Here is a 14,535-nt window from a genome sequence, read left to right on the forward strand (position 1 = left end):
ATACACCACACACGCGCTCGTACACACACACCCACACATGGAAGAACAGGGAATGCACTTTGGGGAGGCAGAGAAAGGGCTCGAGAACGGCTCGTACGTGTCAAACGGTGCATTGAAAGTGAAATGTGCGTTTCGTTGTGCGAAGCATGTTTGGTGTTTGGCTTATTTAAATAGTTCCTGATAAAATCTTTGCACCTTTAATGTTAGATTTGAAACTGTTGAGCAATGTGGAAAACTAGCCTAATACGTAACATTTATGGAAATAGGTAAACGTTACCTTCGATATATGAAATCAAACATGTGGAATTTCCACCGTTCAAACCCCATTCAAACTGTCTCCAACAGTTTGAAATATCAATCAAAACCACTCATAACGTTTCTGATGATTGGTGAAAAGGGAAAAATTGCATCAGAATTTCTCTTCGGAAATGTTTGCCCACTCACGGGAAGAGAATTTAGATTTCTCTCCGAACAGAAATGCAAGCAACAAGTGCATGCGGTGAGTGCAATTTCCATAAACAGTTGCTGCACAGAAACAGAATGGTTGTTCAAACGTTAAAGAGAGTGTTGCAAAGTGCATTTGTTTAATATAGTGTATGGCAGGACATTTTAGTGGTTTTTACAAAACTGTTTCTTACTACTTGAAAATAAAGCTGATGTTGGTTTTGGTTCGTTTTTGCTAAACAAAGTTGTAACAAACGAACGAGTAAGGAGATACTTAACCGTGGGTACACTTTAGCCTGTAACTGTATAAAAACTAAGTGCATCAAGTGCGACTCCTCCACTAACGATAGGAGTGTTCACAAGTGGCCGCTCGGTGGCATCCGTTTTCCGTGTTATTGTAGTTGAACATTTCGATCTGATCAGCCGTTAACGCAAAACGTCCGTTCAGCCGGTTGATAAATTAGGCCGAAGGATACCGTTGCGTTGGAATTCGATTATTACGTTATGATATTCGCTCGAACTTGGTCTCGATCGGGACGGGGCGACACGGACAGGGTGCGCCCCACAGCTGGCCATTCCACGGCCGTTTGTCGCACACCTCCTTCACATCCGATTTATATCGATACACCAGTCCCACCGCTAAACCGGTTTCCATCTGAGCAGCAGGAAGGCGGCAGATAAAACAAGATGGCATAGATGTTCGGTCTCATATTTGGGTGTTTTTATGGTGATTTGGTTCGGCCCATCCTTTGCCGCTTTCTTCCTGTCGATTATTATTATGGCCTCTTGGCCATCCGCATGTTCGTTGAGCGATCCTTTTTGCAGACTGAAACAAACAACCCATCCGAAGGTTTGAACCGTATTGCCTGCTGCCTTTCCGCTGTGGGATGTGTTTGCGAACCGTGCCGATTCGGTTATCCGATTGGATCAATTCAGTAGCTCCTATTGCTTTAAGAAACCGATCCGAAATGGCACGTACTGTGTCCGCTGTGTGTTTGGACACAACTTGTTGATCGAAATCAAACGCTCATCGTGTTTCTCATCGCATCTCGCGAACCCGCGCCGGTCTATCGTCGGTGTTGATAAGCGCCGTTTCGTGGTAGTGGTGTTGGAGCACGACCCAGCGGGGGAGAAAGAGGACGGAGCGAAATCTCACACCGCGGGATGGTGGGGCCGCGAACCGCGGTACCCAGATGAGAAGAAGTAGGCAACAAACACGGCCAAGATCGGGTAAACAACAACCGGCTTCGGTTCAGCACGCATCCGCGATGGGAAGCTTGCGAGGCGAGAAGGAGAAATATGAACACACGAGCACAGACAAGGCAGGCAGCAATGTGCGAGTTGGTGGTGCGTGCGAGTTAACTCTGGCCGGGGAGCCCTGGCCCTTCCCGCGTTCCTTCAACGCCACGCCACCCCGCTGTAGCCAACCTTGGGTAGCCCGTCAATCTGTTGTGGTCGCCAGTTTGCCTTCGACGACACAGCAGCAGCAGCGACATGGCGACGCGCGAGTGCGACCCGAAGCTCACGGTAAAACGCATTCGGCAGCGCCGTACGACAAACAAGCCATTTATCTATCACTTTTCATACCCCTGGACCGCCGGCTTCTCGTCTCCTTGCGGGGTAGCGCTTCCACCGGGTTCCGGCACACTGAATAGAATCTCGCAAAGCTGCAGGGCAAATACAGGGAAAAAATGTCCTTCTGACAGCAAGGAGCCGGATCCCTCGCGGTCTCTCAAGCTAAAGTTGTTCGTAACGTAGATTTTGTGCAGCTTACAACATCATTGAAAATTAAATGACAAGTGAATATTACATTCATACGGCACGGAGAAAAGTACAACAATAAAGTTTTAGTACCTTGAATTTTCGGTTGGAAAGGTTCCACTGTAAATCCATAGCGAGTAGTGGACGCGCTTTGGGGCTGGTAGATGAACACACATACACCTTATGGCTATATATAGTGTACGGCATCAGCAAACGAACCAAACCTGCATGCTACTTGCCCTGCCACTCGTGGCACACTAAGGTTTGGGTTGATTTTAAAGGGATGCAGCCTAAAAAACCGGTGAGTCTAGCGATTCGATTCGGCGTGTGTGCGTTTATCCGACGGCGTGTGGCGTACAGGTTAATCAAGTACCCGCTTAACAGGATTAACCACTCTCGCTGGCCTCACCACAGCGTACGGCGTTTTTAGCGGCCAATCTCGAACCGGAGGACCGGAGGCAAATCCCTGCCATCCATCTCGACTGCCGTGTGGGTTGTGCGTGTGTGCCGTTGCGTGAACGTTTTGTTACTTTTCATCGTCCATCCTTGGAGCTGTGAAAACAATATTGTGGCATCATAGGGGCATGTCGTTGAGATGGTTCGCGTCTATCAACACGGCAAACCGGGTGGATGCGTTCACCGTTCTCGCGTGCGTGAGACCCGCGGTGAGTGCGTTCACTTCAGGGACCGTGGTTTATTAGCCTAATTTAACCGACAGCACACAGAACATACTCGCGCCCGTGGTGCTAAAGGTTTCGTTCGTTTCAGTTTCATTTGTTCTTCCCTTAACCGTGCCATAATCTTTTTTCCACCCACCCCACAGGAGGTGTCCCATCTCGTGCGCATCTCGTGAAATTGTTGTTACCGTGTGAAAGTGAACACAGCCGTGCTTTTAAAACGTACACAACAGTGCAGTAACGGGAGTGGAGAGTGAAAGTAGTAGGCTACGATCGTACCAACAAGTGCGCAAAGGTCCGACCAGCATCCCGCAGTGGTGGATGGTAGCAGTGCGTGTGCGTGCGTGGCCTGCTTTGCCAAGTGTTCTATAGTGCTAGCCTTCTATGCTGCCTCGTGCTGATCGTTCGTGTTGTCCAATAGATTGGAGCGTGAAAAGTGAAACGAAAAGCAGTGAAAAGTAAATAACAAATCATACGTAGCGAGGAAGTGCAAACAAACAGCATCGAATAAATTGACAAAAGTTGACCATCGGGACCTGGTCACGCGAAAGGGTCGGTGAAGTTTGTCCCCATCTCCGGTTTTGGCCCGGTCCAAAAACCTTGGAGGCCATTTTAAAGTTCGTACACGTGTGTGCGTGTGTGTGAGAGTGGTTTTTATTTCTCATAAATCAATCAGTATAGCTCCGGAACGCAAAACTAACCGAAATCAATGTACTCGATGGTGGAATACTATAGCGACATGGGGCAAATAGGGCAGGACGTAAGTATACCGAATGTTTAAACCAATATTTTTTCCACATTCCATAAACGTAGGAATATCGTTTTGGTTCATATAACGTCGCATACTGATTCTGACATCGATCACTTAGATTTCCTTTGCAATAACATGGATACTCTAGCGTCGCTCGAACAGTCCCATTTGGTCCATTTGACTCGTGTTCCAAGCGGCTGATATTCACCGAAACCTCCCCGGCAATTGGAGGCACAAGAGTATTTAACCTTCGACCTTTTGCATCCCAGCAACTTAACGCATAGTGAACGCTGTGTTTCGCGACCGTTGGGCAAGATAATGTACGGCTGTTGCTAGGGGGCCACCGCGTCCCACTATAGTGCCCCACGTTAAGCAGTGGGTTGAGATAAGAAACCATCAGGCTCAATTCCCCTCCACCCCGTCGGGCGTGCGACAATATGTCCAACCTGCATAGACGGACAAGGCAGACTGTATGGGGGGCAGGCGTCGTCGAGCCCAGAACACTGTCAATCTCGGCACTCGATAGCGATATGTCCGTAAGGCGATTTGGACAGAATTATCAACGTAAGACTTTTGCCGTATCACACTTTATCATTTAATTTTTTGTATTTCGTCTTGCGTGCTGTCACCTCGATTAGGGTGAACAATCTTTGACCGACTCGTGATACTAGCTGGCTGGTTGCGTGTGGAGGTCGTGAGGTTGTTATCGGTGGTTCGTCTGCTACTAGGTTGAAGAACAGCTACACTTTTGGTATATTTGTTGTTTCATTAGAAATGCTCTTTCAATTATCATAGCTAATTGGTTTAAATTTCCATTGACCTATTTCAAAGGGTACTCTATGACACCAACCATCAACCACGGATATTTGCGATAAACTCTGTGTGCAACTGGTGCAGGCCACTCCTCAGTTCGGTTGTTTTCTTACCCCTTGTTGGACGGATGCACTCATCGTACTGCCAGGTCGATGTCTTGTTAAGCCTTCGGTCCGAGATTGACGGTGGTAAACCTTTTGGTTAGTAACCGTATTTTTGGTCCCAGTACTTTCAACGCTATCGTCGCGGGGTCGTGGACAGAAAGAGGATTCAAGCGATTGTCGCGACCAGGCCGAAGACAACGTTAGCGTCCCCTTTCGGGCCGGGTTTGAGGACACCGCTAGGTGAGGGATTGGGTGGGTTGGTGGAGAAGGTCAATAAAAATTAAGCTTTCCCGTACCGGCTTCATCGAGCGGATTGTTGTTGTTTGTTTGACGGTAGAATAAATCCACGTCGAGCGTCGAGCCACATCCCAACAGCACACGCCCCTCTTTCCTTGCCTGCTACGGGGTACGGCACATTAAACCAATTACCGTAAGGATGGGCAAAATATATTTTATAAGCCATGCCTGCCCACCCCCCAGTGGCATACCCTGCTCCGGAGATGTTGTTATTTTTCCCGCGAAATGAAAGCCCCGGCTTAACGATCTCCGATCGCACAACGAACTTTACCAGCGTTGGGACGGGAAAGGGACGTTGGGCCTGACTAATTTGTTTGTGTGTGCCTGGGCAGGGTTCAACCAACCCTCCCTCCCCCGCAACGGCAACATGTTTGATTTGTTCCAACGCAGCTGATTCAATTTTCAAACAGGTTTGTTTTGGCAAATTTGTTCCATTGCCATTAATTACGGTAAATTACACTACCGCCGGAGTACTCGATCATCCGGATTATTCGTGCGTGTTTGATGCGAATAAACAACAGCGATCGGTCTGTAGACATCCTTACAATATTGTTGTTCCCATTAAACCACTCGACATCTGATTCTCCGTCGCTAATAAAACGCTTAAGGCAAAGTAATTTTTGTTCAATATTATGGAACACTGTTAATATGTTTTGTGGTAATTTGTTTAACGTAATGGAATTAAGATTCGTTGTTAGAGTTGAATCTTTTGGCGAGATTCGTTCAGATGGATTTATGAATCTTTATTGATTCGAATCTTCCACCCTTAATTATTCTTTCGAAACCTTAATGAATCTTCATGAATCTTTCATGGCTTTGTCACGAATCTCCAAAACTCTATCCTTTCATGGGCGTGGATTATGCGACCAAAAAAAGGGTGGTCCGTCTACCCGTTTTTGGCTCATAACTTTGCGTCAGTTAATGTAATCGTGAGAATCATGAATTTCTCATCAAAAGATTCATGAATCTCCAAAACGCAAAGAATCATGCGGATTCATGAATCTGAACCTCAATCACACAAATCTAGTCGTTGTTAGCGGACAAAATAATGTTAATTCCAATGTAACTTCCCCTCCAAGTATAGGCTTATCGAATAAATGTTGAAATGTAAATTTCGAATTTTTTTTTGTTTTACCAGGTTGTAAAAAATGATATGCAATGCCAGTAAAAAAAAAATAAATAGTGTACATTAGCTCAAAAACAACACATCTTATACATAAAAATAATATCAAATATACGTTTGAGAAATAAATTTAAATGTTGAACTATTAACAAAATAAACTAGAAACTCAAAACATGTTTTAACATGTTTATCTACTCAACGAACTTATCACATTCCAACTGTTTAATAAAAAGAAAAGATCCGATCTGCACGAAGACCAACAACATGGTCTGTTACATTAAGCAAACAGACAGAACCTTAGCACTTCTAACCCCGATCGAAATACGCGATATTGGTTATCGTGTGGAGCCGTTACCCCCCCTCCCCCGGTCCCTATCGTCTGCCTCGATTTCTGCAACCATCATCATCGTAATCGGCTTGGGCCGTTGTTGTTATGTTGTTGCAATCGGAATCGGTGCCTGAGATGCCCGAGGTGAATGTAGGTGAAGAAGTACTTGAACGATTAGCATTCGTTCCCTCTCTCCCTCCCTCCGCGCTAACGGCCCTGTTTTGTTGCAGACAATGTCTGTCGATTGAGTCGCGTAAAGTGTGCGTGTGTGTGTGTGTGTGTGTGTGTGTATGCCGTCCCGATAACGAGGCTTGATAAGCATGATGAAGGAGGGGGGGGGGGGGGGGATCGTGGGATGAGAAGTTACAACGTTTAGTTAGTTATCACACACGGTCGGTGGGCGATTGTGGTTGTCACGGGTCGAAATTCAATTGCATCTGTCCACTTTCTCCGGCTACCGGTTTGGTGGGGAAAACCGGGGGCGGGGAGTGAAACAAAGATGCACCGTGCGAGGAAAGATGGCCCAGCTGGAGCTGAGACGGGGGGGCAGATAAACAAGAAACAGCACGCTAGTACTCGCCACGCTAGGCGAAGGCCGCTGATAAGCCGGCACAGAAATAGAAAGAAGCCGACCCGTTCGTTGCTAGGCGGCGTCCGTCCAAATTTTCTTGCCTGAAGGTGCTAGGCACGGGCTGAGGCCTAAGGCGTGCCTGGGAGGTAGCGGAGGTCTTCACTTAGCATCGCGACCTGCCGACTCTACCCCGCTCGTTCTGTTTGTTCGCGGCGCGATGGGCTGTCTCGATGAACACGAGACCGGCGAAAAACGCACCCGATGGCAGTCAGCCGACCTGTTGTCAAGTGCCATCCAGAGGCCCGGTTGGAAATGTTTGTGCGTTGCCGTTCATGGGCTGATGTTGTTTTCACCTTCTTCCTATGTCTCCTCACGTCCCCGGGCTCAGGTCCTCATCTGTCCGGTGGGCGAATCATGTTCCGCTTAGTCATGTTCGTCAAGAGGCTTGGTTGGAGGGAACGTGCGAATCTTTGCCCGATCGCGTTTGGTGTTGTTTCACTTTCCATCGATCGGGGAAGGGGGAAGGGAAGCGTGACACACGGGGCGGATCGATCGGATGTGATGTCTCAAGCGCGTTTTATGACACACGGAGTCTACCTGATCCAGTTCGCTTCCATCGCATGACGAGCGGGATTAGACATGCATAGCGCTTGTTTTGTTTGTGTGGACAAGTAAGACACACAACGATGCCGAACGGAACCTATGTGTCACCTCGACGAAATTAACAGCCATCCATTAACGCTAGCCATCGTGTTTTTGGTGGAAGTGGGTGAGAATCAGCTGAACGGGTACGAGAATGGGTAAGATAACGATAGTGCAACCGCTGTTACCATCTCTCAACTTCTGAAAGATGTCCGAACCGTATATAGCGGTGCAGTGCACTCCACAAAATGAATCATCTTCATTAGGTGCGCAGGTCAATGACTTCCCCTACAGCTTATCGCGAATGGTACGATACACATCTGCGTGCTGTAAGACCCTTTTTCGGCTCCCCTCCTTCGGGGCGGGGTAAAGTCACCCTGGCGATAAGGTAGAAACTTGTAACTCCTGTACGTACCTGTTACTATCCATATCGTTCTCGGGTGAAAATCTATCTCTGTATCCGTTTATGGTTGGTAACTGGAGCGGGTCGGTTCGCACTATCACTGAGCAAATGGATCGGTTATCGCACCGTGGTGCAGTTTACTGATAGTTGCATACAATGAATGTGGTACACGCAACCGGGCAACCATCCCTTCGACGACACCGTTTGATACTCCAAAGAACTCCAAACCTTTTTCAGGACAATGTGCAACTCTAGTGGTGTCAAAAATCTGCTTGAAATACCCTTGTCGGCCTTCATGTAGGATTTCCTGACGTCACTCGGGTACTGGCCACCGGTTATCACACAAACCTTCTACCTTTGTCAGGACGTAAGCTGTTTAAACCTGCTGGTAACACATGCTGCAGGGGAGAGCTCTTCAATGGGACCAAAGTAATTGCACATTCGCACATTCCTCATGGTGGAGTGCGCGATTCCCAGCGAGAAAGTCAAGCCGCACGTCGTCATCGAGTTGTAATGTAGTCCGATTGTGGAACTACATATTACGAAACGATACCAAGTGCGTGCGCGTAAGTAGGTGATAATAAGAAAAAGTGAAGAAAGAAAAAAAAAACAAACGGTACGTACGTCGGGCAGTGCAATGCCCTCCGCTCCGTGTGTACATATCGGCCGGGCTCGGGCACCGTATGCACTGACAGCACACGCACGCAAACCCAAGCTATTACCAAACCACGACGCAGCACGCTAGGAACGTGGCCGCGGACGTGGTGGAATAAAACACCAAAGGAGGATTTAAGGATTATGTAATATCTATTATGGTACTGAGGTTTAGATATTAGAGTATGAAAATTTCGAATTTTTTTTTATTTCTAGTTTACGGTAAAATTTTGGAAAATAATCTATGCGGAATTCGACACCTTCACTCAATTTACAATTGCGTTTTTACACAATTTATATAAATTTAAAAATTGACTCAATGTTCATGTATGAACGAGCAGTCTTCTAAACAATACTAGCTACCTCAAAAAGATTAGTGTATTTTTGTCGATTGTTATAAAGCATATCTAGGATAGTATAGCTATATGCCATATCTGTACACTTTATCAAGAATGTTTATGCAAGGGTGAAGCAGGACCAAACACATAAGTAGCCATACGGCATAAGATCAGTGGCGGATTTACACTTATGGGGGCCGATGGTAGGCGGTAGAATGAACGGGACCCCTACGCAATATCGTAAAAAATTATAAATTTCGTCTTGTTTATATGCTTTTAAACAAAATCAATGTTGGATATTACTTTTAACCTACAATCAATCAGTTTACTGGCTGATTCCTCGAAGATTGGTTTTATCTATCTTGTCTAATAATTTTCATTCTATAGTCAGAGTAGAAAAATTATATAATTTTACTTCACCCATAAAATATTCGTTTAAACACATACCTCGTTTATCACGTACGTTCGTTTAAACACGTACCAGAAGAAGGATTGAATCACTTGGTTAATTTTACGTTAGTCAACAAAAAGGAGACTTTTTGTATTTTATTTTCCTTTTTTTATTATGTGAATTTGATTTGGTTCAAAAGCTTTTTTTTATTTGTTGTTGCCTATACATTACTCTAATCTAAAAATCAACGACGGAAAGAAGTGTTTTTTAATTTGCTAAAAATAGTTCAAAAATCATTACAAGACCGCTAACAGCTCCTGTGTCATAGGACACGCCCACGGTGCGGGAAAATAAATATCCCATGATTTGTTTGCCAGCTTCCTACTGTGCAAAGGCCACCGCACATCGTAGTGGCCAGCGGCAACATGGTTCAGGTTTTCTTTTTCCACCACCATCATCGCACTAGGCAGACGTTTGTGCACGCGAGGGAACCCGTCTTCGCGGCTTCGTTCGTGCTCGAACTTTAAGTAGATGCAGCAACACCTTACGAGCCGGCGTCGAAGGGTTGGAGGCATGGGGCATTAAAGTTCAGCCGGCACCAGGCCGGCACAGCAACCTTTGCAAGCGTCTTGTAAACGGTGAGGGAGGGAGGGAAAACTAGAGAGAAGGTCCCATCGTAGGGGCCTGCCCCTTGAAGGGAGTGCCCGAACCGAACCGTCTGACGCCCGGTGTAGTGTCTCGTATGGCACATTGGTTGCTGCTTGGTGGTGAGGTAAAGGTAAACAGAATAACACCCCCCACCGGACACCCCCCCAACGCACCCGGTCACGTACGCGATGGTGTTGGCAGCAAACTCCTCCTCCCCCATGGTGCTGCTGCATCAACATCACGTCCAAGCCGGCAGTGGAGCACTGTTGTCAAGCGCACTTGGCAACGTGCGCCGTGTTGCAACCCCCTCACTCGCCAAGGGTGGGAGGCCCAGATGGAGCCGGTAAAGATTCCGTGTGTATATCGCTTCGCTTGTGTGTGAGCTGCATGCTGATCATGCTTTGTCCTAAGTACTGCTACTCTCTCTCTTTTGGAACGCGCGGTATATTGATTGAAACCGAACCTCCCGGCCGGCTCGCGGCTTGGTCTTCGCCGGCCGGGATCGCGAACAGCTGAGGGAAACAAATGGTTCCGCAGCATCCACCCTGTGGCCACCTGCATGGTGGCGGTTTGGCGAGTTAACGGTAATTGAACAGTAACGAGCAAGAATTTGCATAAACACCCGTGCGGTGTGTGGTTTGTCTGTTCGGCCAGAGCGAACCCGTGCCGGGTGACACTGTTCCGGTGGTTTGCGCACTTCAGCCCATCCGGAAGCGCGAGTCGGAAAGGCAATGGACAGGTCGTGCCGCACACGTTGGAGGTCATCGATAACAGGCGAACTAGGCAGATAAGAAGCGTTAACTGTATCGATGGGATCTCGCGCAATAACAGGGTATTACAATGGTCTATATATGGCACGATAAATTGCAGATTCCTTTATCATCATCTAATCTAAGCCAACCGATACAGAATGTATAAAAAAAACTATAACTTTTCCAGTGAGAACGATGTCTTCATACTATCTATTGCTTATCTGGTGAAGTTAACACTTCAAAGCAGAGTTGGGTAATTCAGATACAGATTCATGGATCATTAAAAGAATGCCTGGCACTTTGAACGAGAAAAAGATTCATGAATGTTTGAAAGTCTATCAATGTCAAAAGATGCGAATTTCATAAAACTCCAAGGAAATAATTCAAATTTATTTCGTCGAAAGATTGATAAGACCAATGCTCGTTGGAATCTTATGTTTGCAGCCACGCAGAGATAGATTTCTAGACTCGTTTTCTTGCGCTCGTTAACCGACCCCAAAAAAGGGGTTCTGAACTGTATAAAAACACTCTGTTTTTAATTACTAAAACGGTTCTAGAACGTGCCCTTCCACGGCCATGTTTCAATTACCTCCAAACCTCCAAACTGGGCAGAGAACAAAAAACGCGAACCTAATTCCTTTTAAACTCGCTCATTAGACTTTAGGATCTTGATCTCTTCGCAGAACCGCGGGAGTAACTCTTGGCAAGTAGTGAGGAGGAGCCGGACTTCTTTCAGCTTGAGGTAACCGTGGGCGGAAGGGTTGTTGCTAATGCCACAGAGAAGGGGGGGCGATAATTACTTAATTACTGACCCAGTGCGCGGAGGGCCGTTAGAGGCGTGCGAGTGCGCACCGGAGCGCGAAGTCAGTGTCAGCTGTGTCTTCTCTCATAGTTGGCGTCCCAATGGTAGATCCCTGGTAGGAAGCAGGAGTTGAAGGTGGCCGGTTGTTTGTTTTACTGATTTACACTGTCGCGCACCAGAAATACTTCCATCCGGTCGAACAGTAGCAGCAGAAACAACACGCTTCAAGGTGTACATTTATCAAGATTTATCAAGAGCAAAGCCAGAGGAGTGCCAGCAAAACATGGCGCATGTTTCAACGGCGGGCGGCGAGCCGGTGTGCCAAGAACGGCCGTCTAAGAATAGAACCTGTTCCAGCGCGATCGGACCGATTCGGAACGGGCGGCTTTCGGCGGCAGATCATTGTTGATGTCACTGGATCTCCGTGTCGCGCCAGGCATTAGAAACCGGTTTCGCGTGGATCGGTTTCCAAAGCCGGTTGTCTACGGTCGGTCGGTCGGAGTGGAGCCTCGGTACCCGGTGTAGGTGTGCTAACCTCGCCGATCGTGACGCATGCTAGAGCGATCGCGCCTTTTGGACCTAAGAATTAAAGTCGTCCGACTCAAGCGAAGCGGGTCTCGCTGCCGAGGCCAACGAGGCGAGACGCTCTAGCTGGTTGGTGTTGACCGATAGTCTGCGACTCGTTCGCGCAGGTCTGATGATTAGTCGGGGCGGAAGTAGCGTGCGGCCCCGTCTAGTCGTGGAGGTCATTTGATTAACAATTTCGGAACAACAACATTTTGTTGTTCGTATTTTTTTCCTGCCTCATGACTACGCTAGATATCGTCGACTCCACTTGGGAGTTTGCTCGGTGGTCAAGTTTGGAGTTCGCCCTCTCGCGAACCGAGCGAGATGATGGCAATTAATATTCCTCGCACACAGCCACCAATCGGCAGCACATTCAAAACTCATGAGACGGGGTGTCGAAGTACAACACCACCAGCGATATACAGCGCTTCGAACGAACGGCAAAGGATCACCGAGCCGGGCCCGGTATATCGGTCTGCATGGCGCCGGCAGCATCGTCGACCCCGAACCCGAGACTACGTTTGCTGCCACTGAGGCTGCGCGGACGATAAAGCTGTTGAAACCGCAGCGCAGCGCCGGAACCCATGGATGAACAGTTATGGTCTCTCAAGGTTACAAATTAATTGGTGTAAATTAAGCTTTATTATCATCGCTGAATTTGAATACCTCCCCGAGCTGGCACTCCCCAGTCGCCGCCGTCGTAGTCGTCTCCGACGTGGCAGTGGACCCCTTAGGGCATTCGTTGGCTAGCAAGTGTTGGAACGCCTTCGTGTTACTCGATCAACTCCGTTTTTATTGTTCTATTTTTGGCCGAGAACCGAATGGCCGATGGTGGTACGCATCCTGCTAGCCTACATTTGGAGTTCTGACAGGGGTTCGTTATCCGAACCGAACCTCGGTTACGTTTTCAGCCGTTCAAGAGTTGTTGTTCCCGTTTTGGGCCTGCTTTAAAACAATGCCAACCGTCGATGGCAGAAGAAAATGGACGCGGTCCCAATTAAGGGTAGTTTGAGTTGGCATGGTATAAGATATCTTCCACTGCCAAAGAAGAGGACAATTAAGAATTTGGAGACTCGTCTCTAAGTGGTCTCACATCTGGAGGTTAGGAATATAATTTACGTTAAATAAACGTGAAGAAACATGTGTAAGTATACTAATTTGCTTTGATTTTCGTTACGTAAATATCTTTATGGCTCTTGATTATTCTAAGAGTTGATTTATGCAACTCTTATCGACCTGTCATATCTGTCATATCTTTGAGGATGCCACGATAATGAATCGATAATTATAATCGCTAAATCGTTCCGCGTATGACGTTCGTTAACTGGAGCAACGCAAGAATGTTGTACTAAATTTCATTCTTTGCCATAATCCCATTTATTGGTTCCATCAGTGCTGCCCGGCCGGCTGCCAAATGCTATAATTCCCTAGCTTCGTAGACCTTGGAGATGAACAATTTGCTAAGCTTTAGCGAGATAAGGTCGGGTACAAAAAAAAAAAAAAATGCCGACCTACACTTCGCGAACACACACGCACTCATACACGCCTTTACCCATTCGTGACATCGTTTTGCTATTTTCTTTATCTGAAGTTTTTGCCAAAATTTATGCCATCCTGCGTAATCCATATCAGCGTGAGATATATCGAATTGACCGCACCGAACTTTCCCTTCCCTGGGGATGGGTAGGGGGGGGGGCGGATCGTGAACCACTTACATTTCCGTGGTTTCCCAGCGGGGTGGCCGAACTAGATGTGTGTTTGCTGAAGAAAAGAAAATTGGCAAAATATACGTTGGTCCACTGCTCGGGGGAAGAAAGCCTAGCCTGGTGTCCCATCGTGGAGCGTTTGATTTATTGCAGTTTTGCCTGTTGTGTCGTCCGCGGTCGCCGTCCGTTTGCTGGCGGGTTTTTGCTACACTTTTCGCTTTCTTTGTAGCTTTCTGCTTTTTCTCACTGTCCCACAGAGCGTTCTAAGTATGCGGACGAAAGGCATTGCTATTAATTTACTCTAAAATACATTTTCTATTTTTGATGGTAGAATTCTTGTTAATGCGTGTCAATTATAGACCAACTTCTATGGGATCTAAACCCAGGTGTAATTGAAATTGCCCAGTTTTTTCGTTATCGTAATCATATAATTCTTGACTGAACTTCAAAATACTCTTTTATAGTCAATGTTCTTGCCTTGAGATATTACAGTATCTGTGGAACCCATTTTCCGACCTCTAGAAGATTTTCCAATGCTCCGCATGTTCGAAAATTCCTGCCACTAACACACAAAGTATTGCTACAAAGTTTTATGGTATTTGAACTTGGTTAGTTTTTGGCTTACAAGATGGCCGCCGTAGATGAAATTAATTTAGATGGATGTATTGAAAACATCGAGATCTGATCCAAGTACTGGTCAAGTATCTGTCATTTTAACTAAAAATAAAAAATATTGAAACCATAATTCTGAGTCGAATATCCA

The 14,535-nt window shown here is 46.8% G+C and overlaps 1 protein-coding gene across 1 annotated transcript in view; it reads left to right on the plus strand.

Moving 5' to 3' along the window:
• The first annotated feature begins 2,624 nt into the window (after positions 1-2,624).
• Positions 2,625-14,535, plus strand: part of LOC131262108 (sestrin homolog) — a 31,694-nt gene continuing 19,783 nt past the window's right edge. Inside the window, exons 1-2 of the mRNA XM_058264031.1 lie at positions 2,625-2,870; positions 3,029-3,642. Of these exons, the coding sequence (XP_058120014.1) occupies positions 3,592-3,642 (51 nt within the window). The 5' untranslated portion in view covers positions 2,625-2,870; positions 3,029-3,591. The remainder of the gene's footprint in view (positions 2,871-3,028; positions 3,643-14,535) is intronic.

Source organism: Anopheles coustani, chromosome 2 (genome assembly GCF_943734705.1).
Source record: "Anopheles coustani chromosome 2, idAnoCousDA_361_x.2, whole genome shotgun sequence".
Taxonomy (NCBI): domain Eukaryota; kingdom Metazoa; phylum Arthropoda; class Insecta; order Diptera; family Culicidae; genus Anopheles; species Anopheles coustani.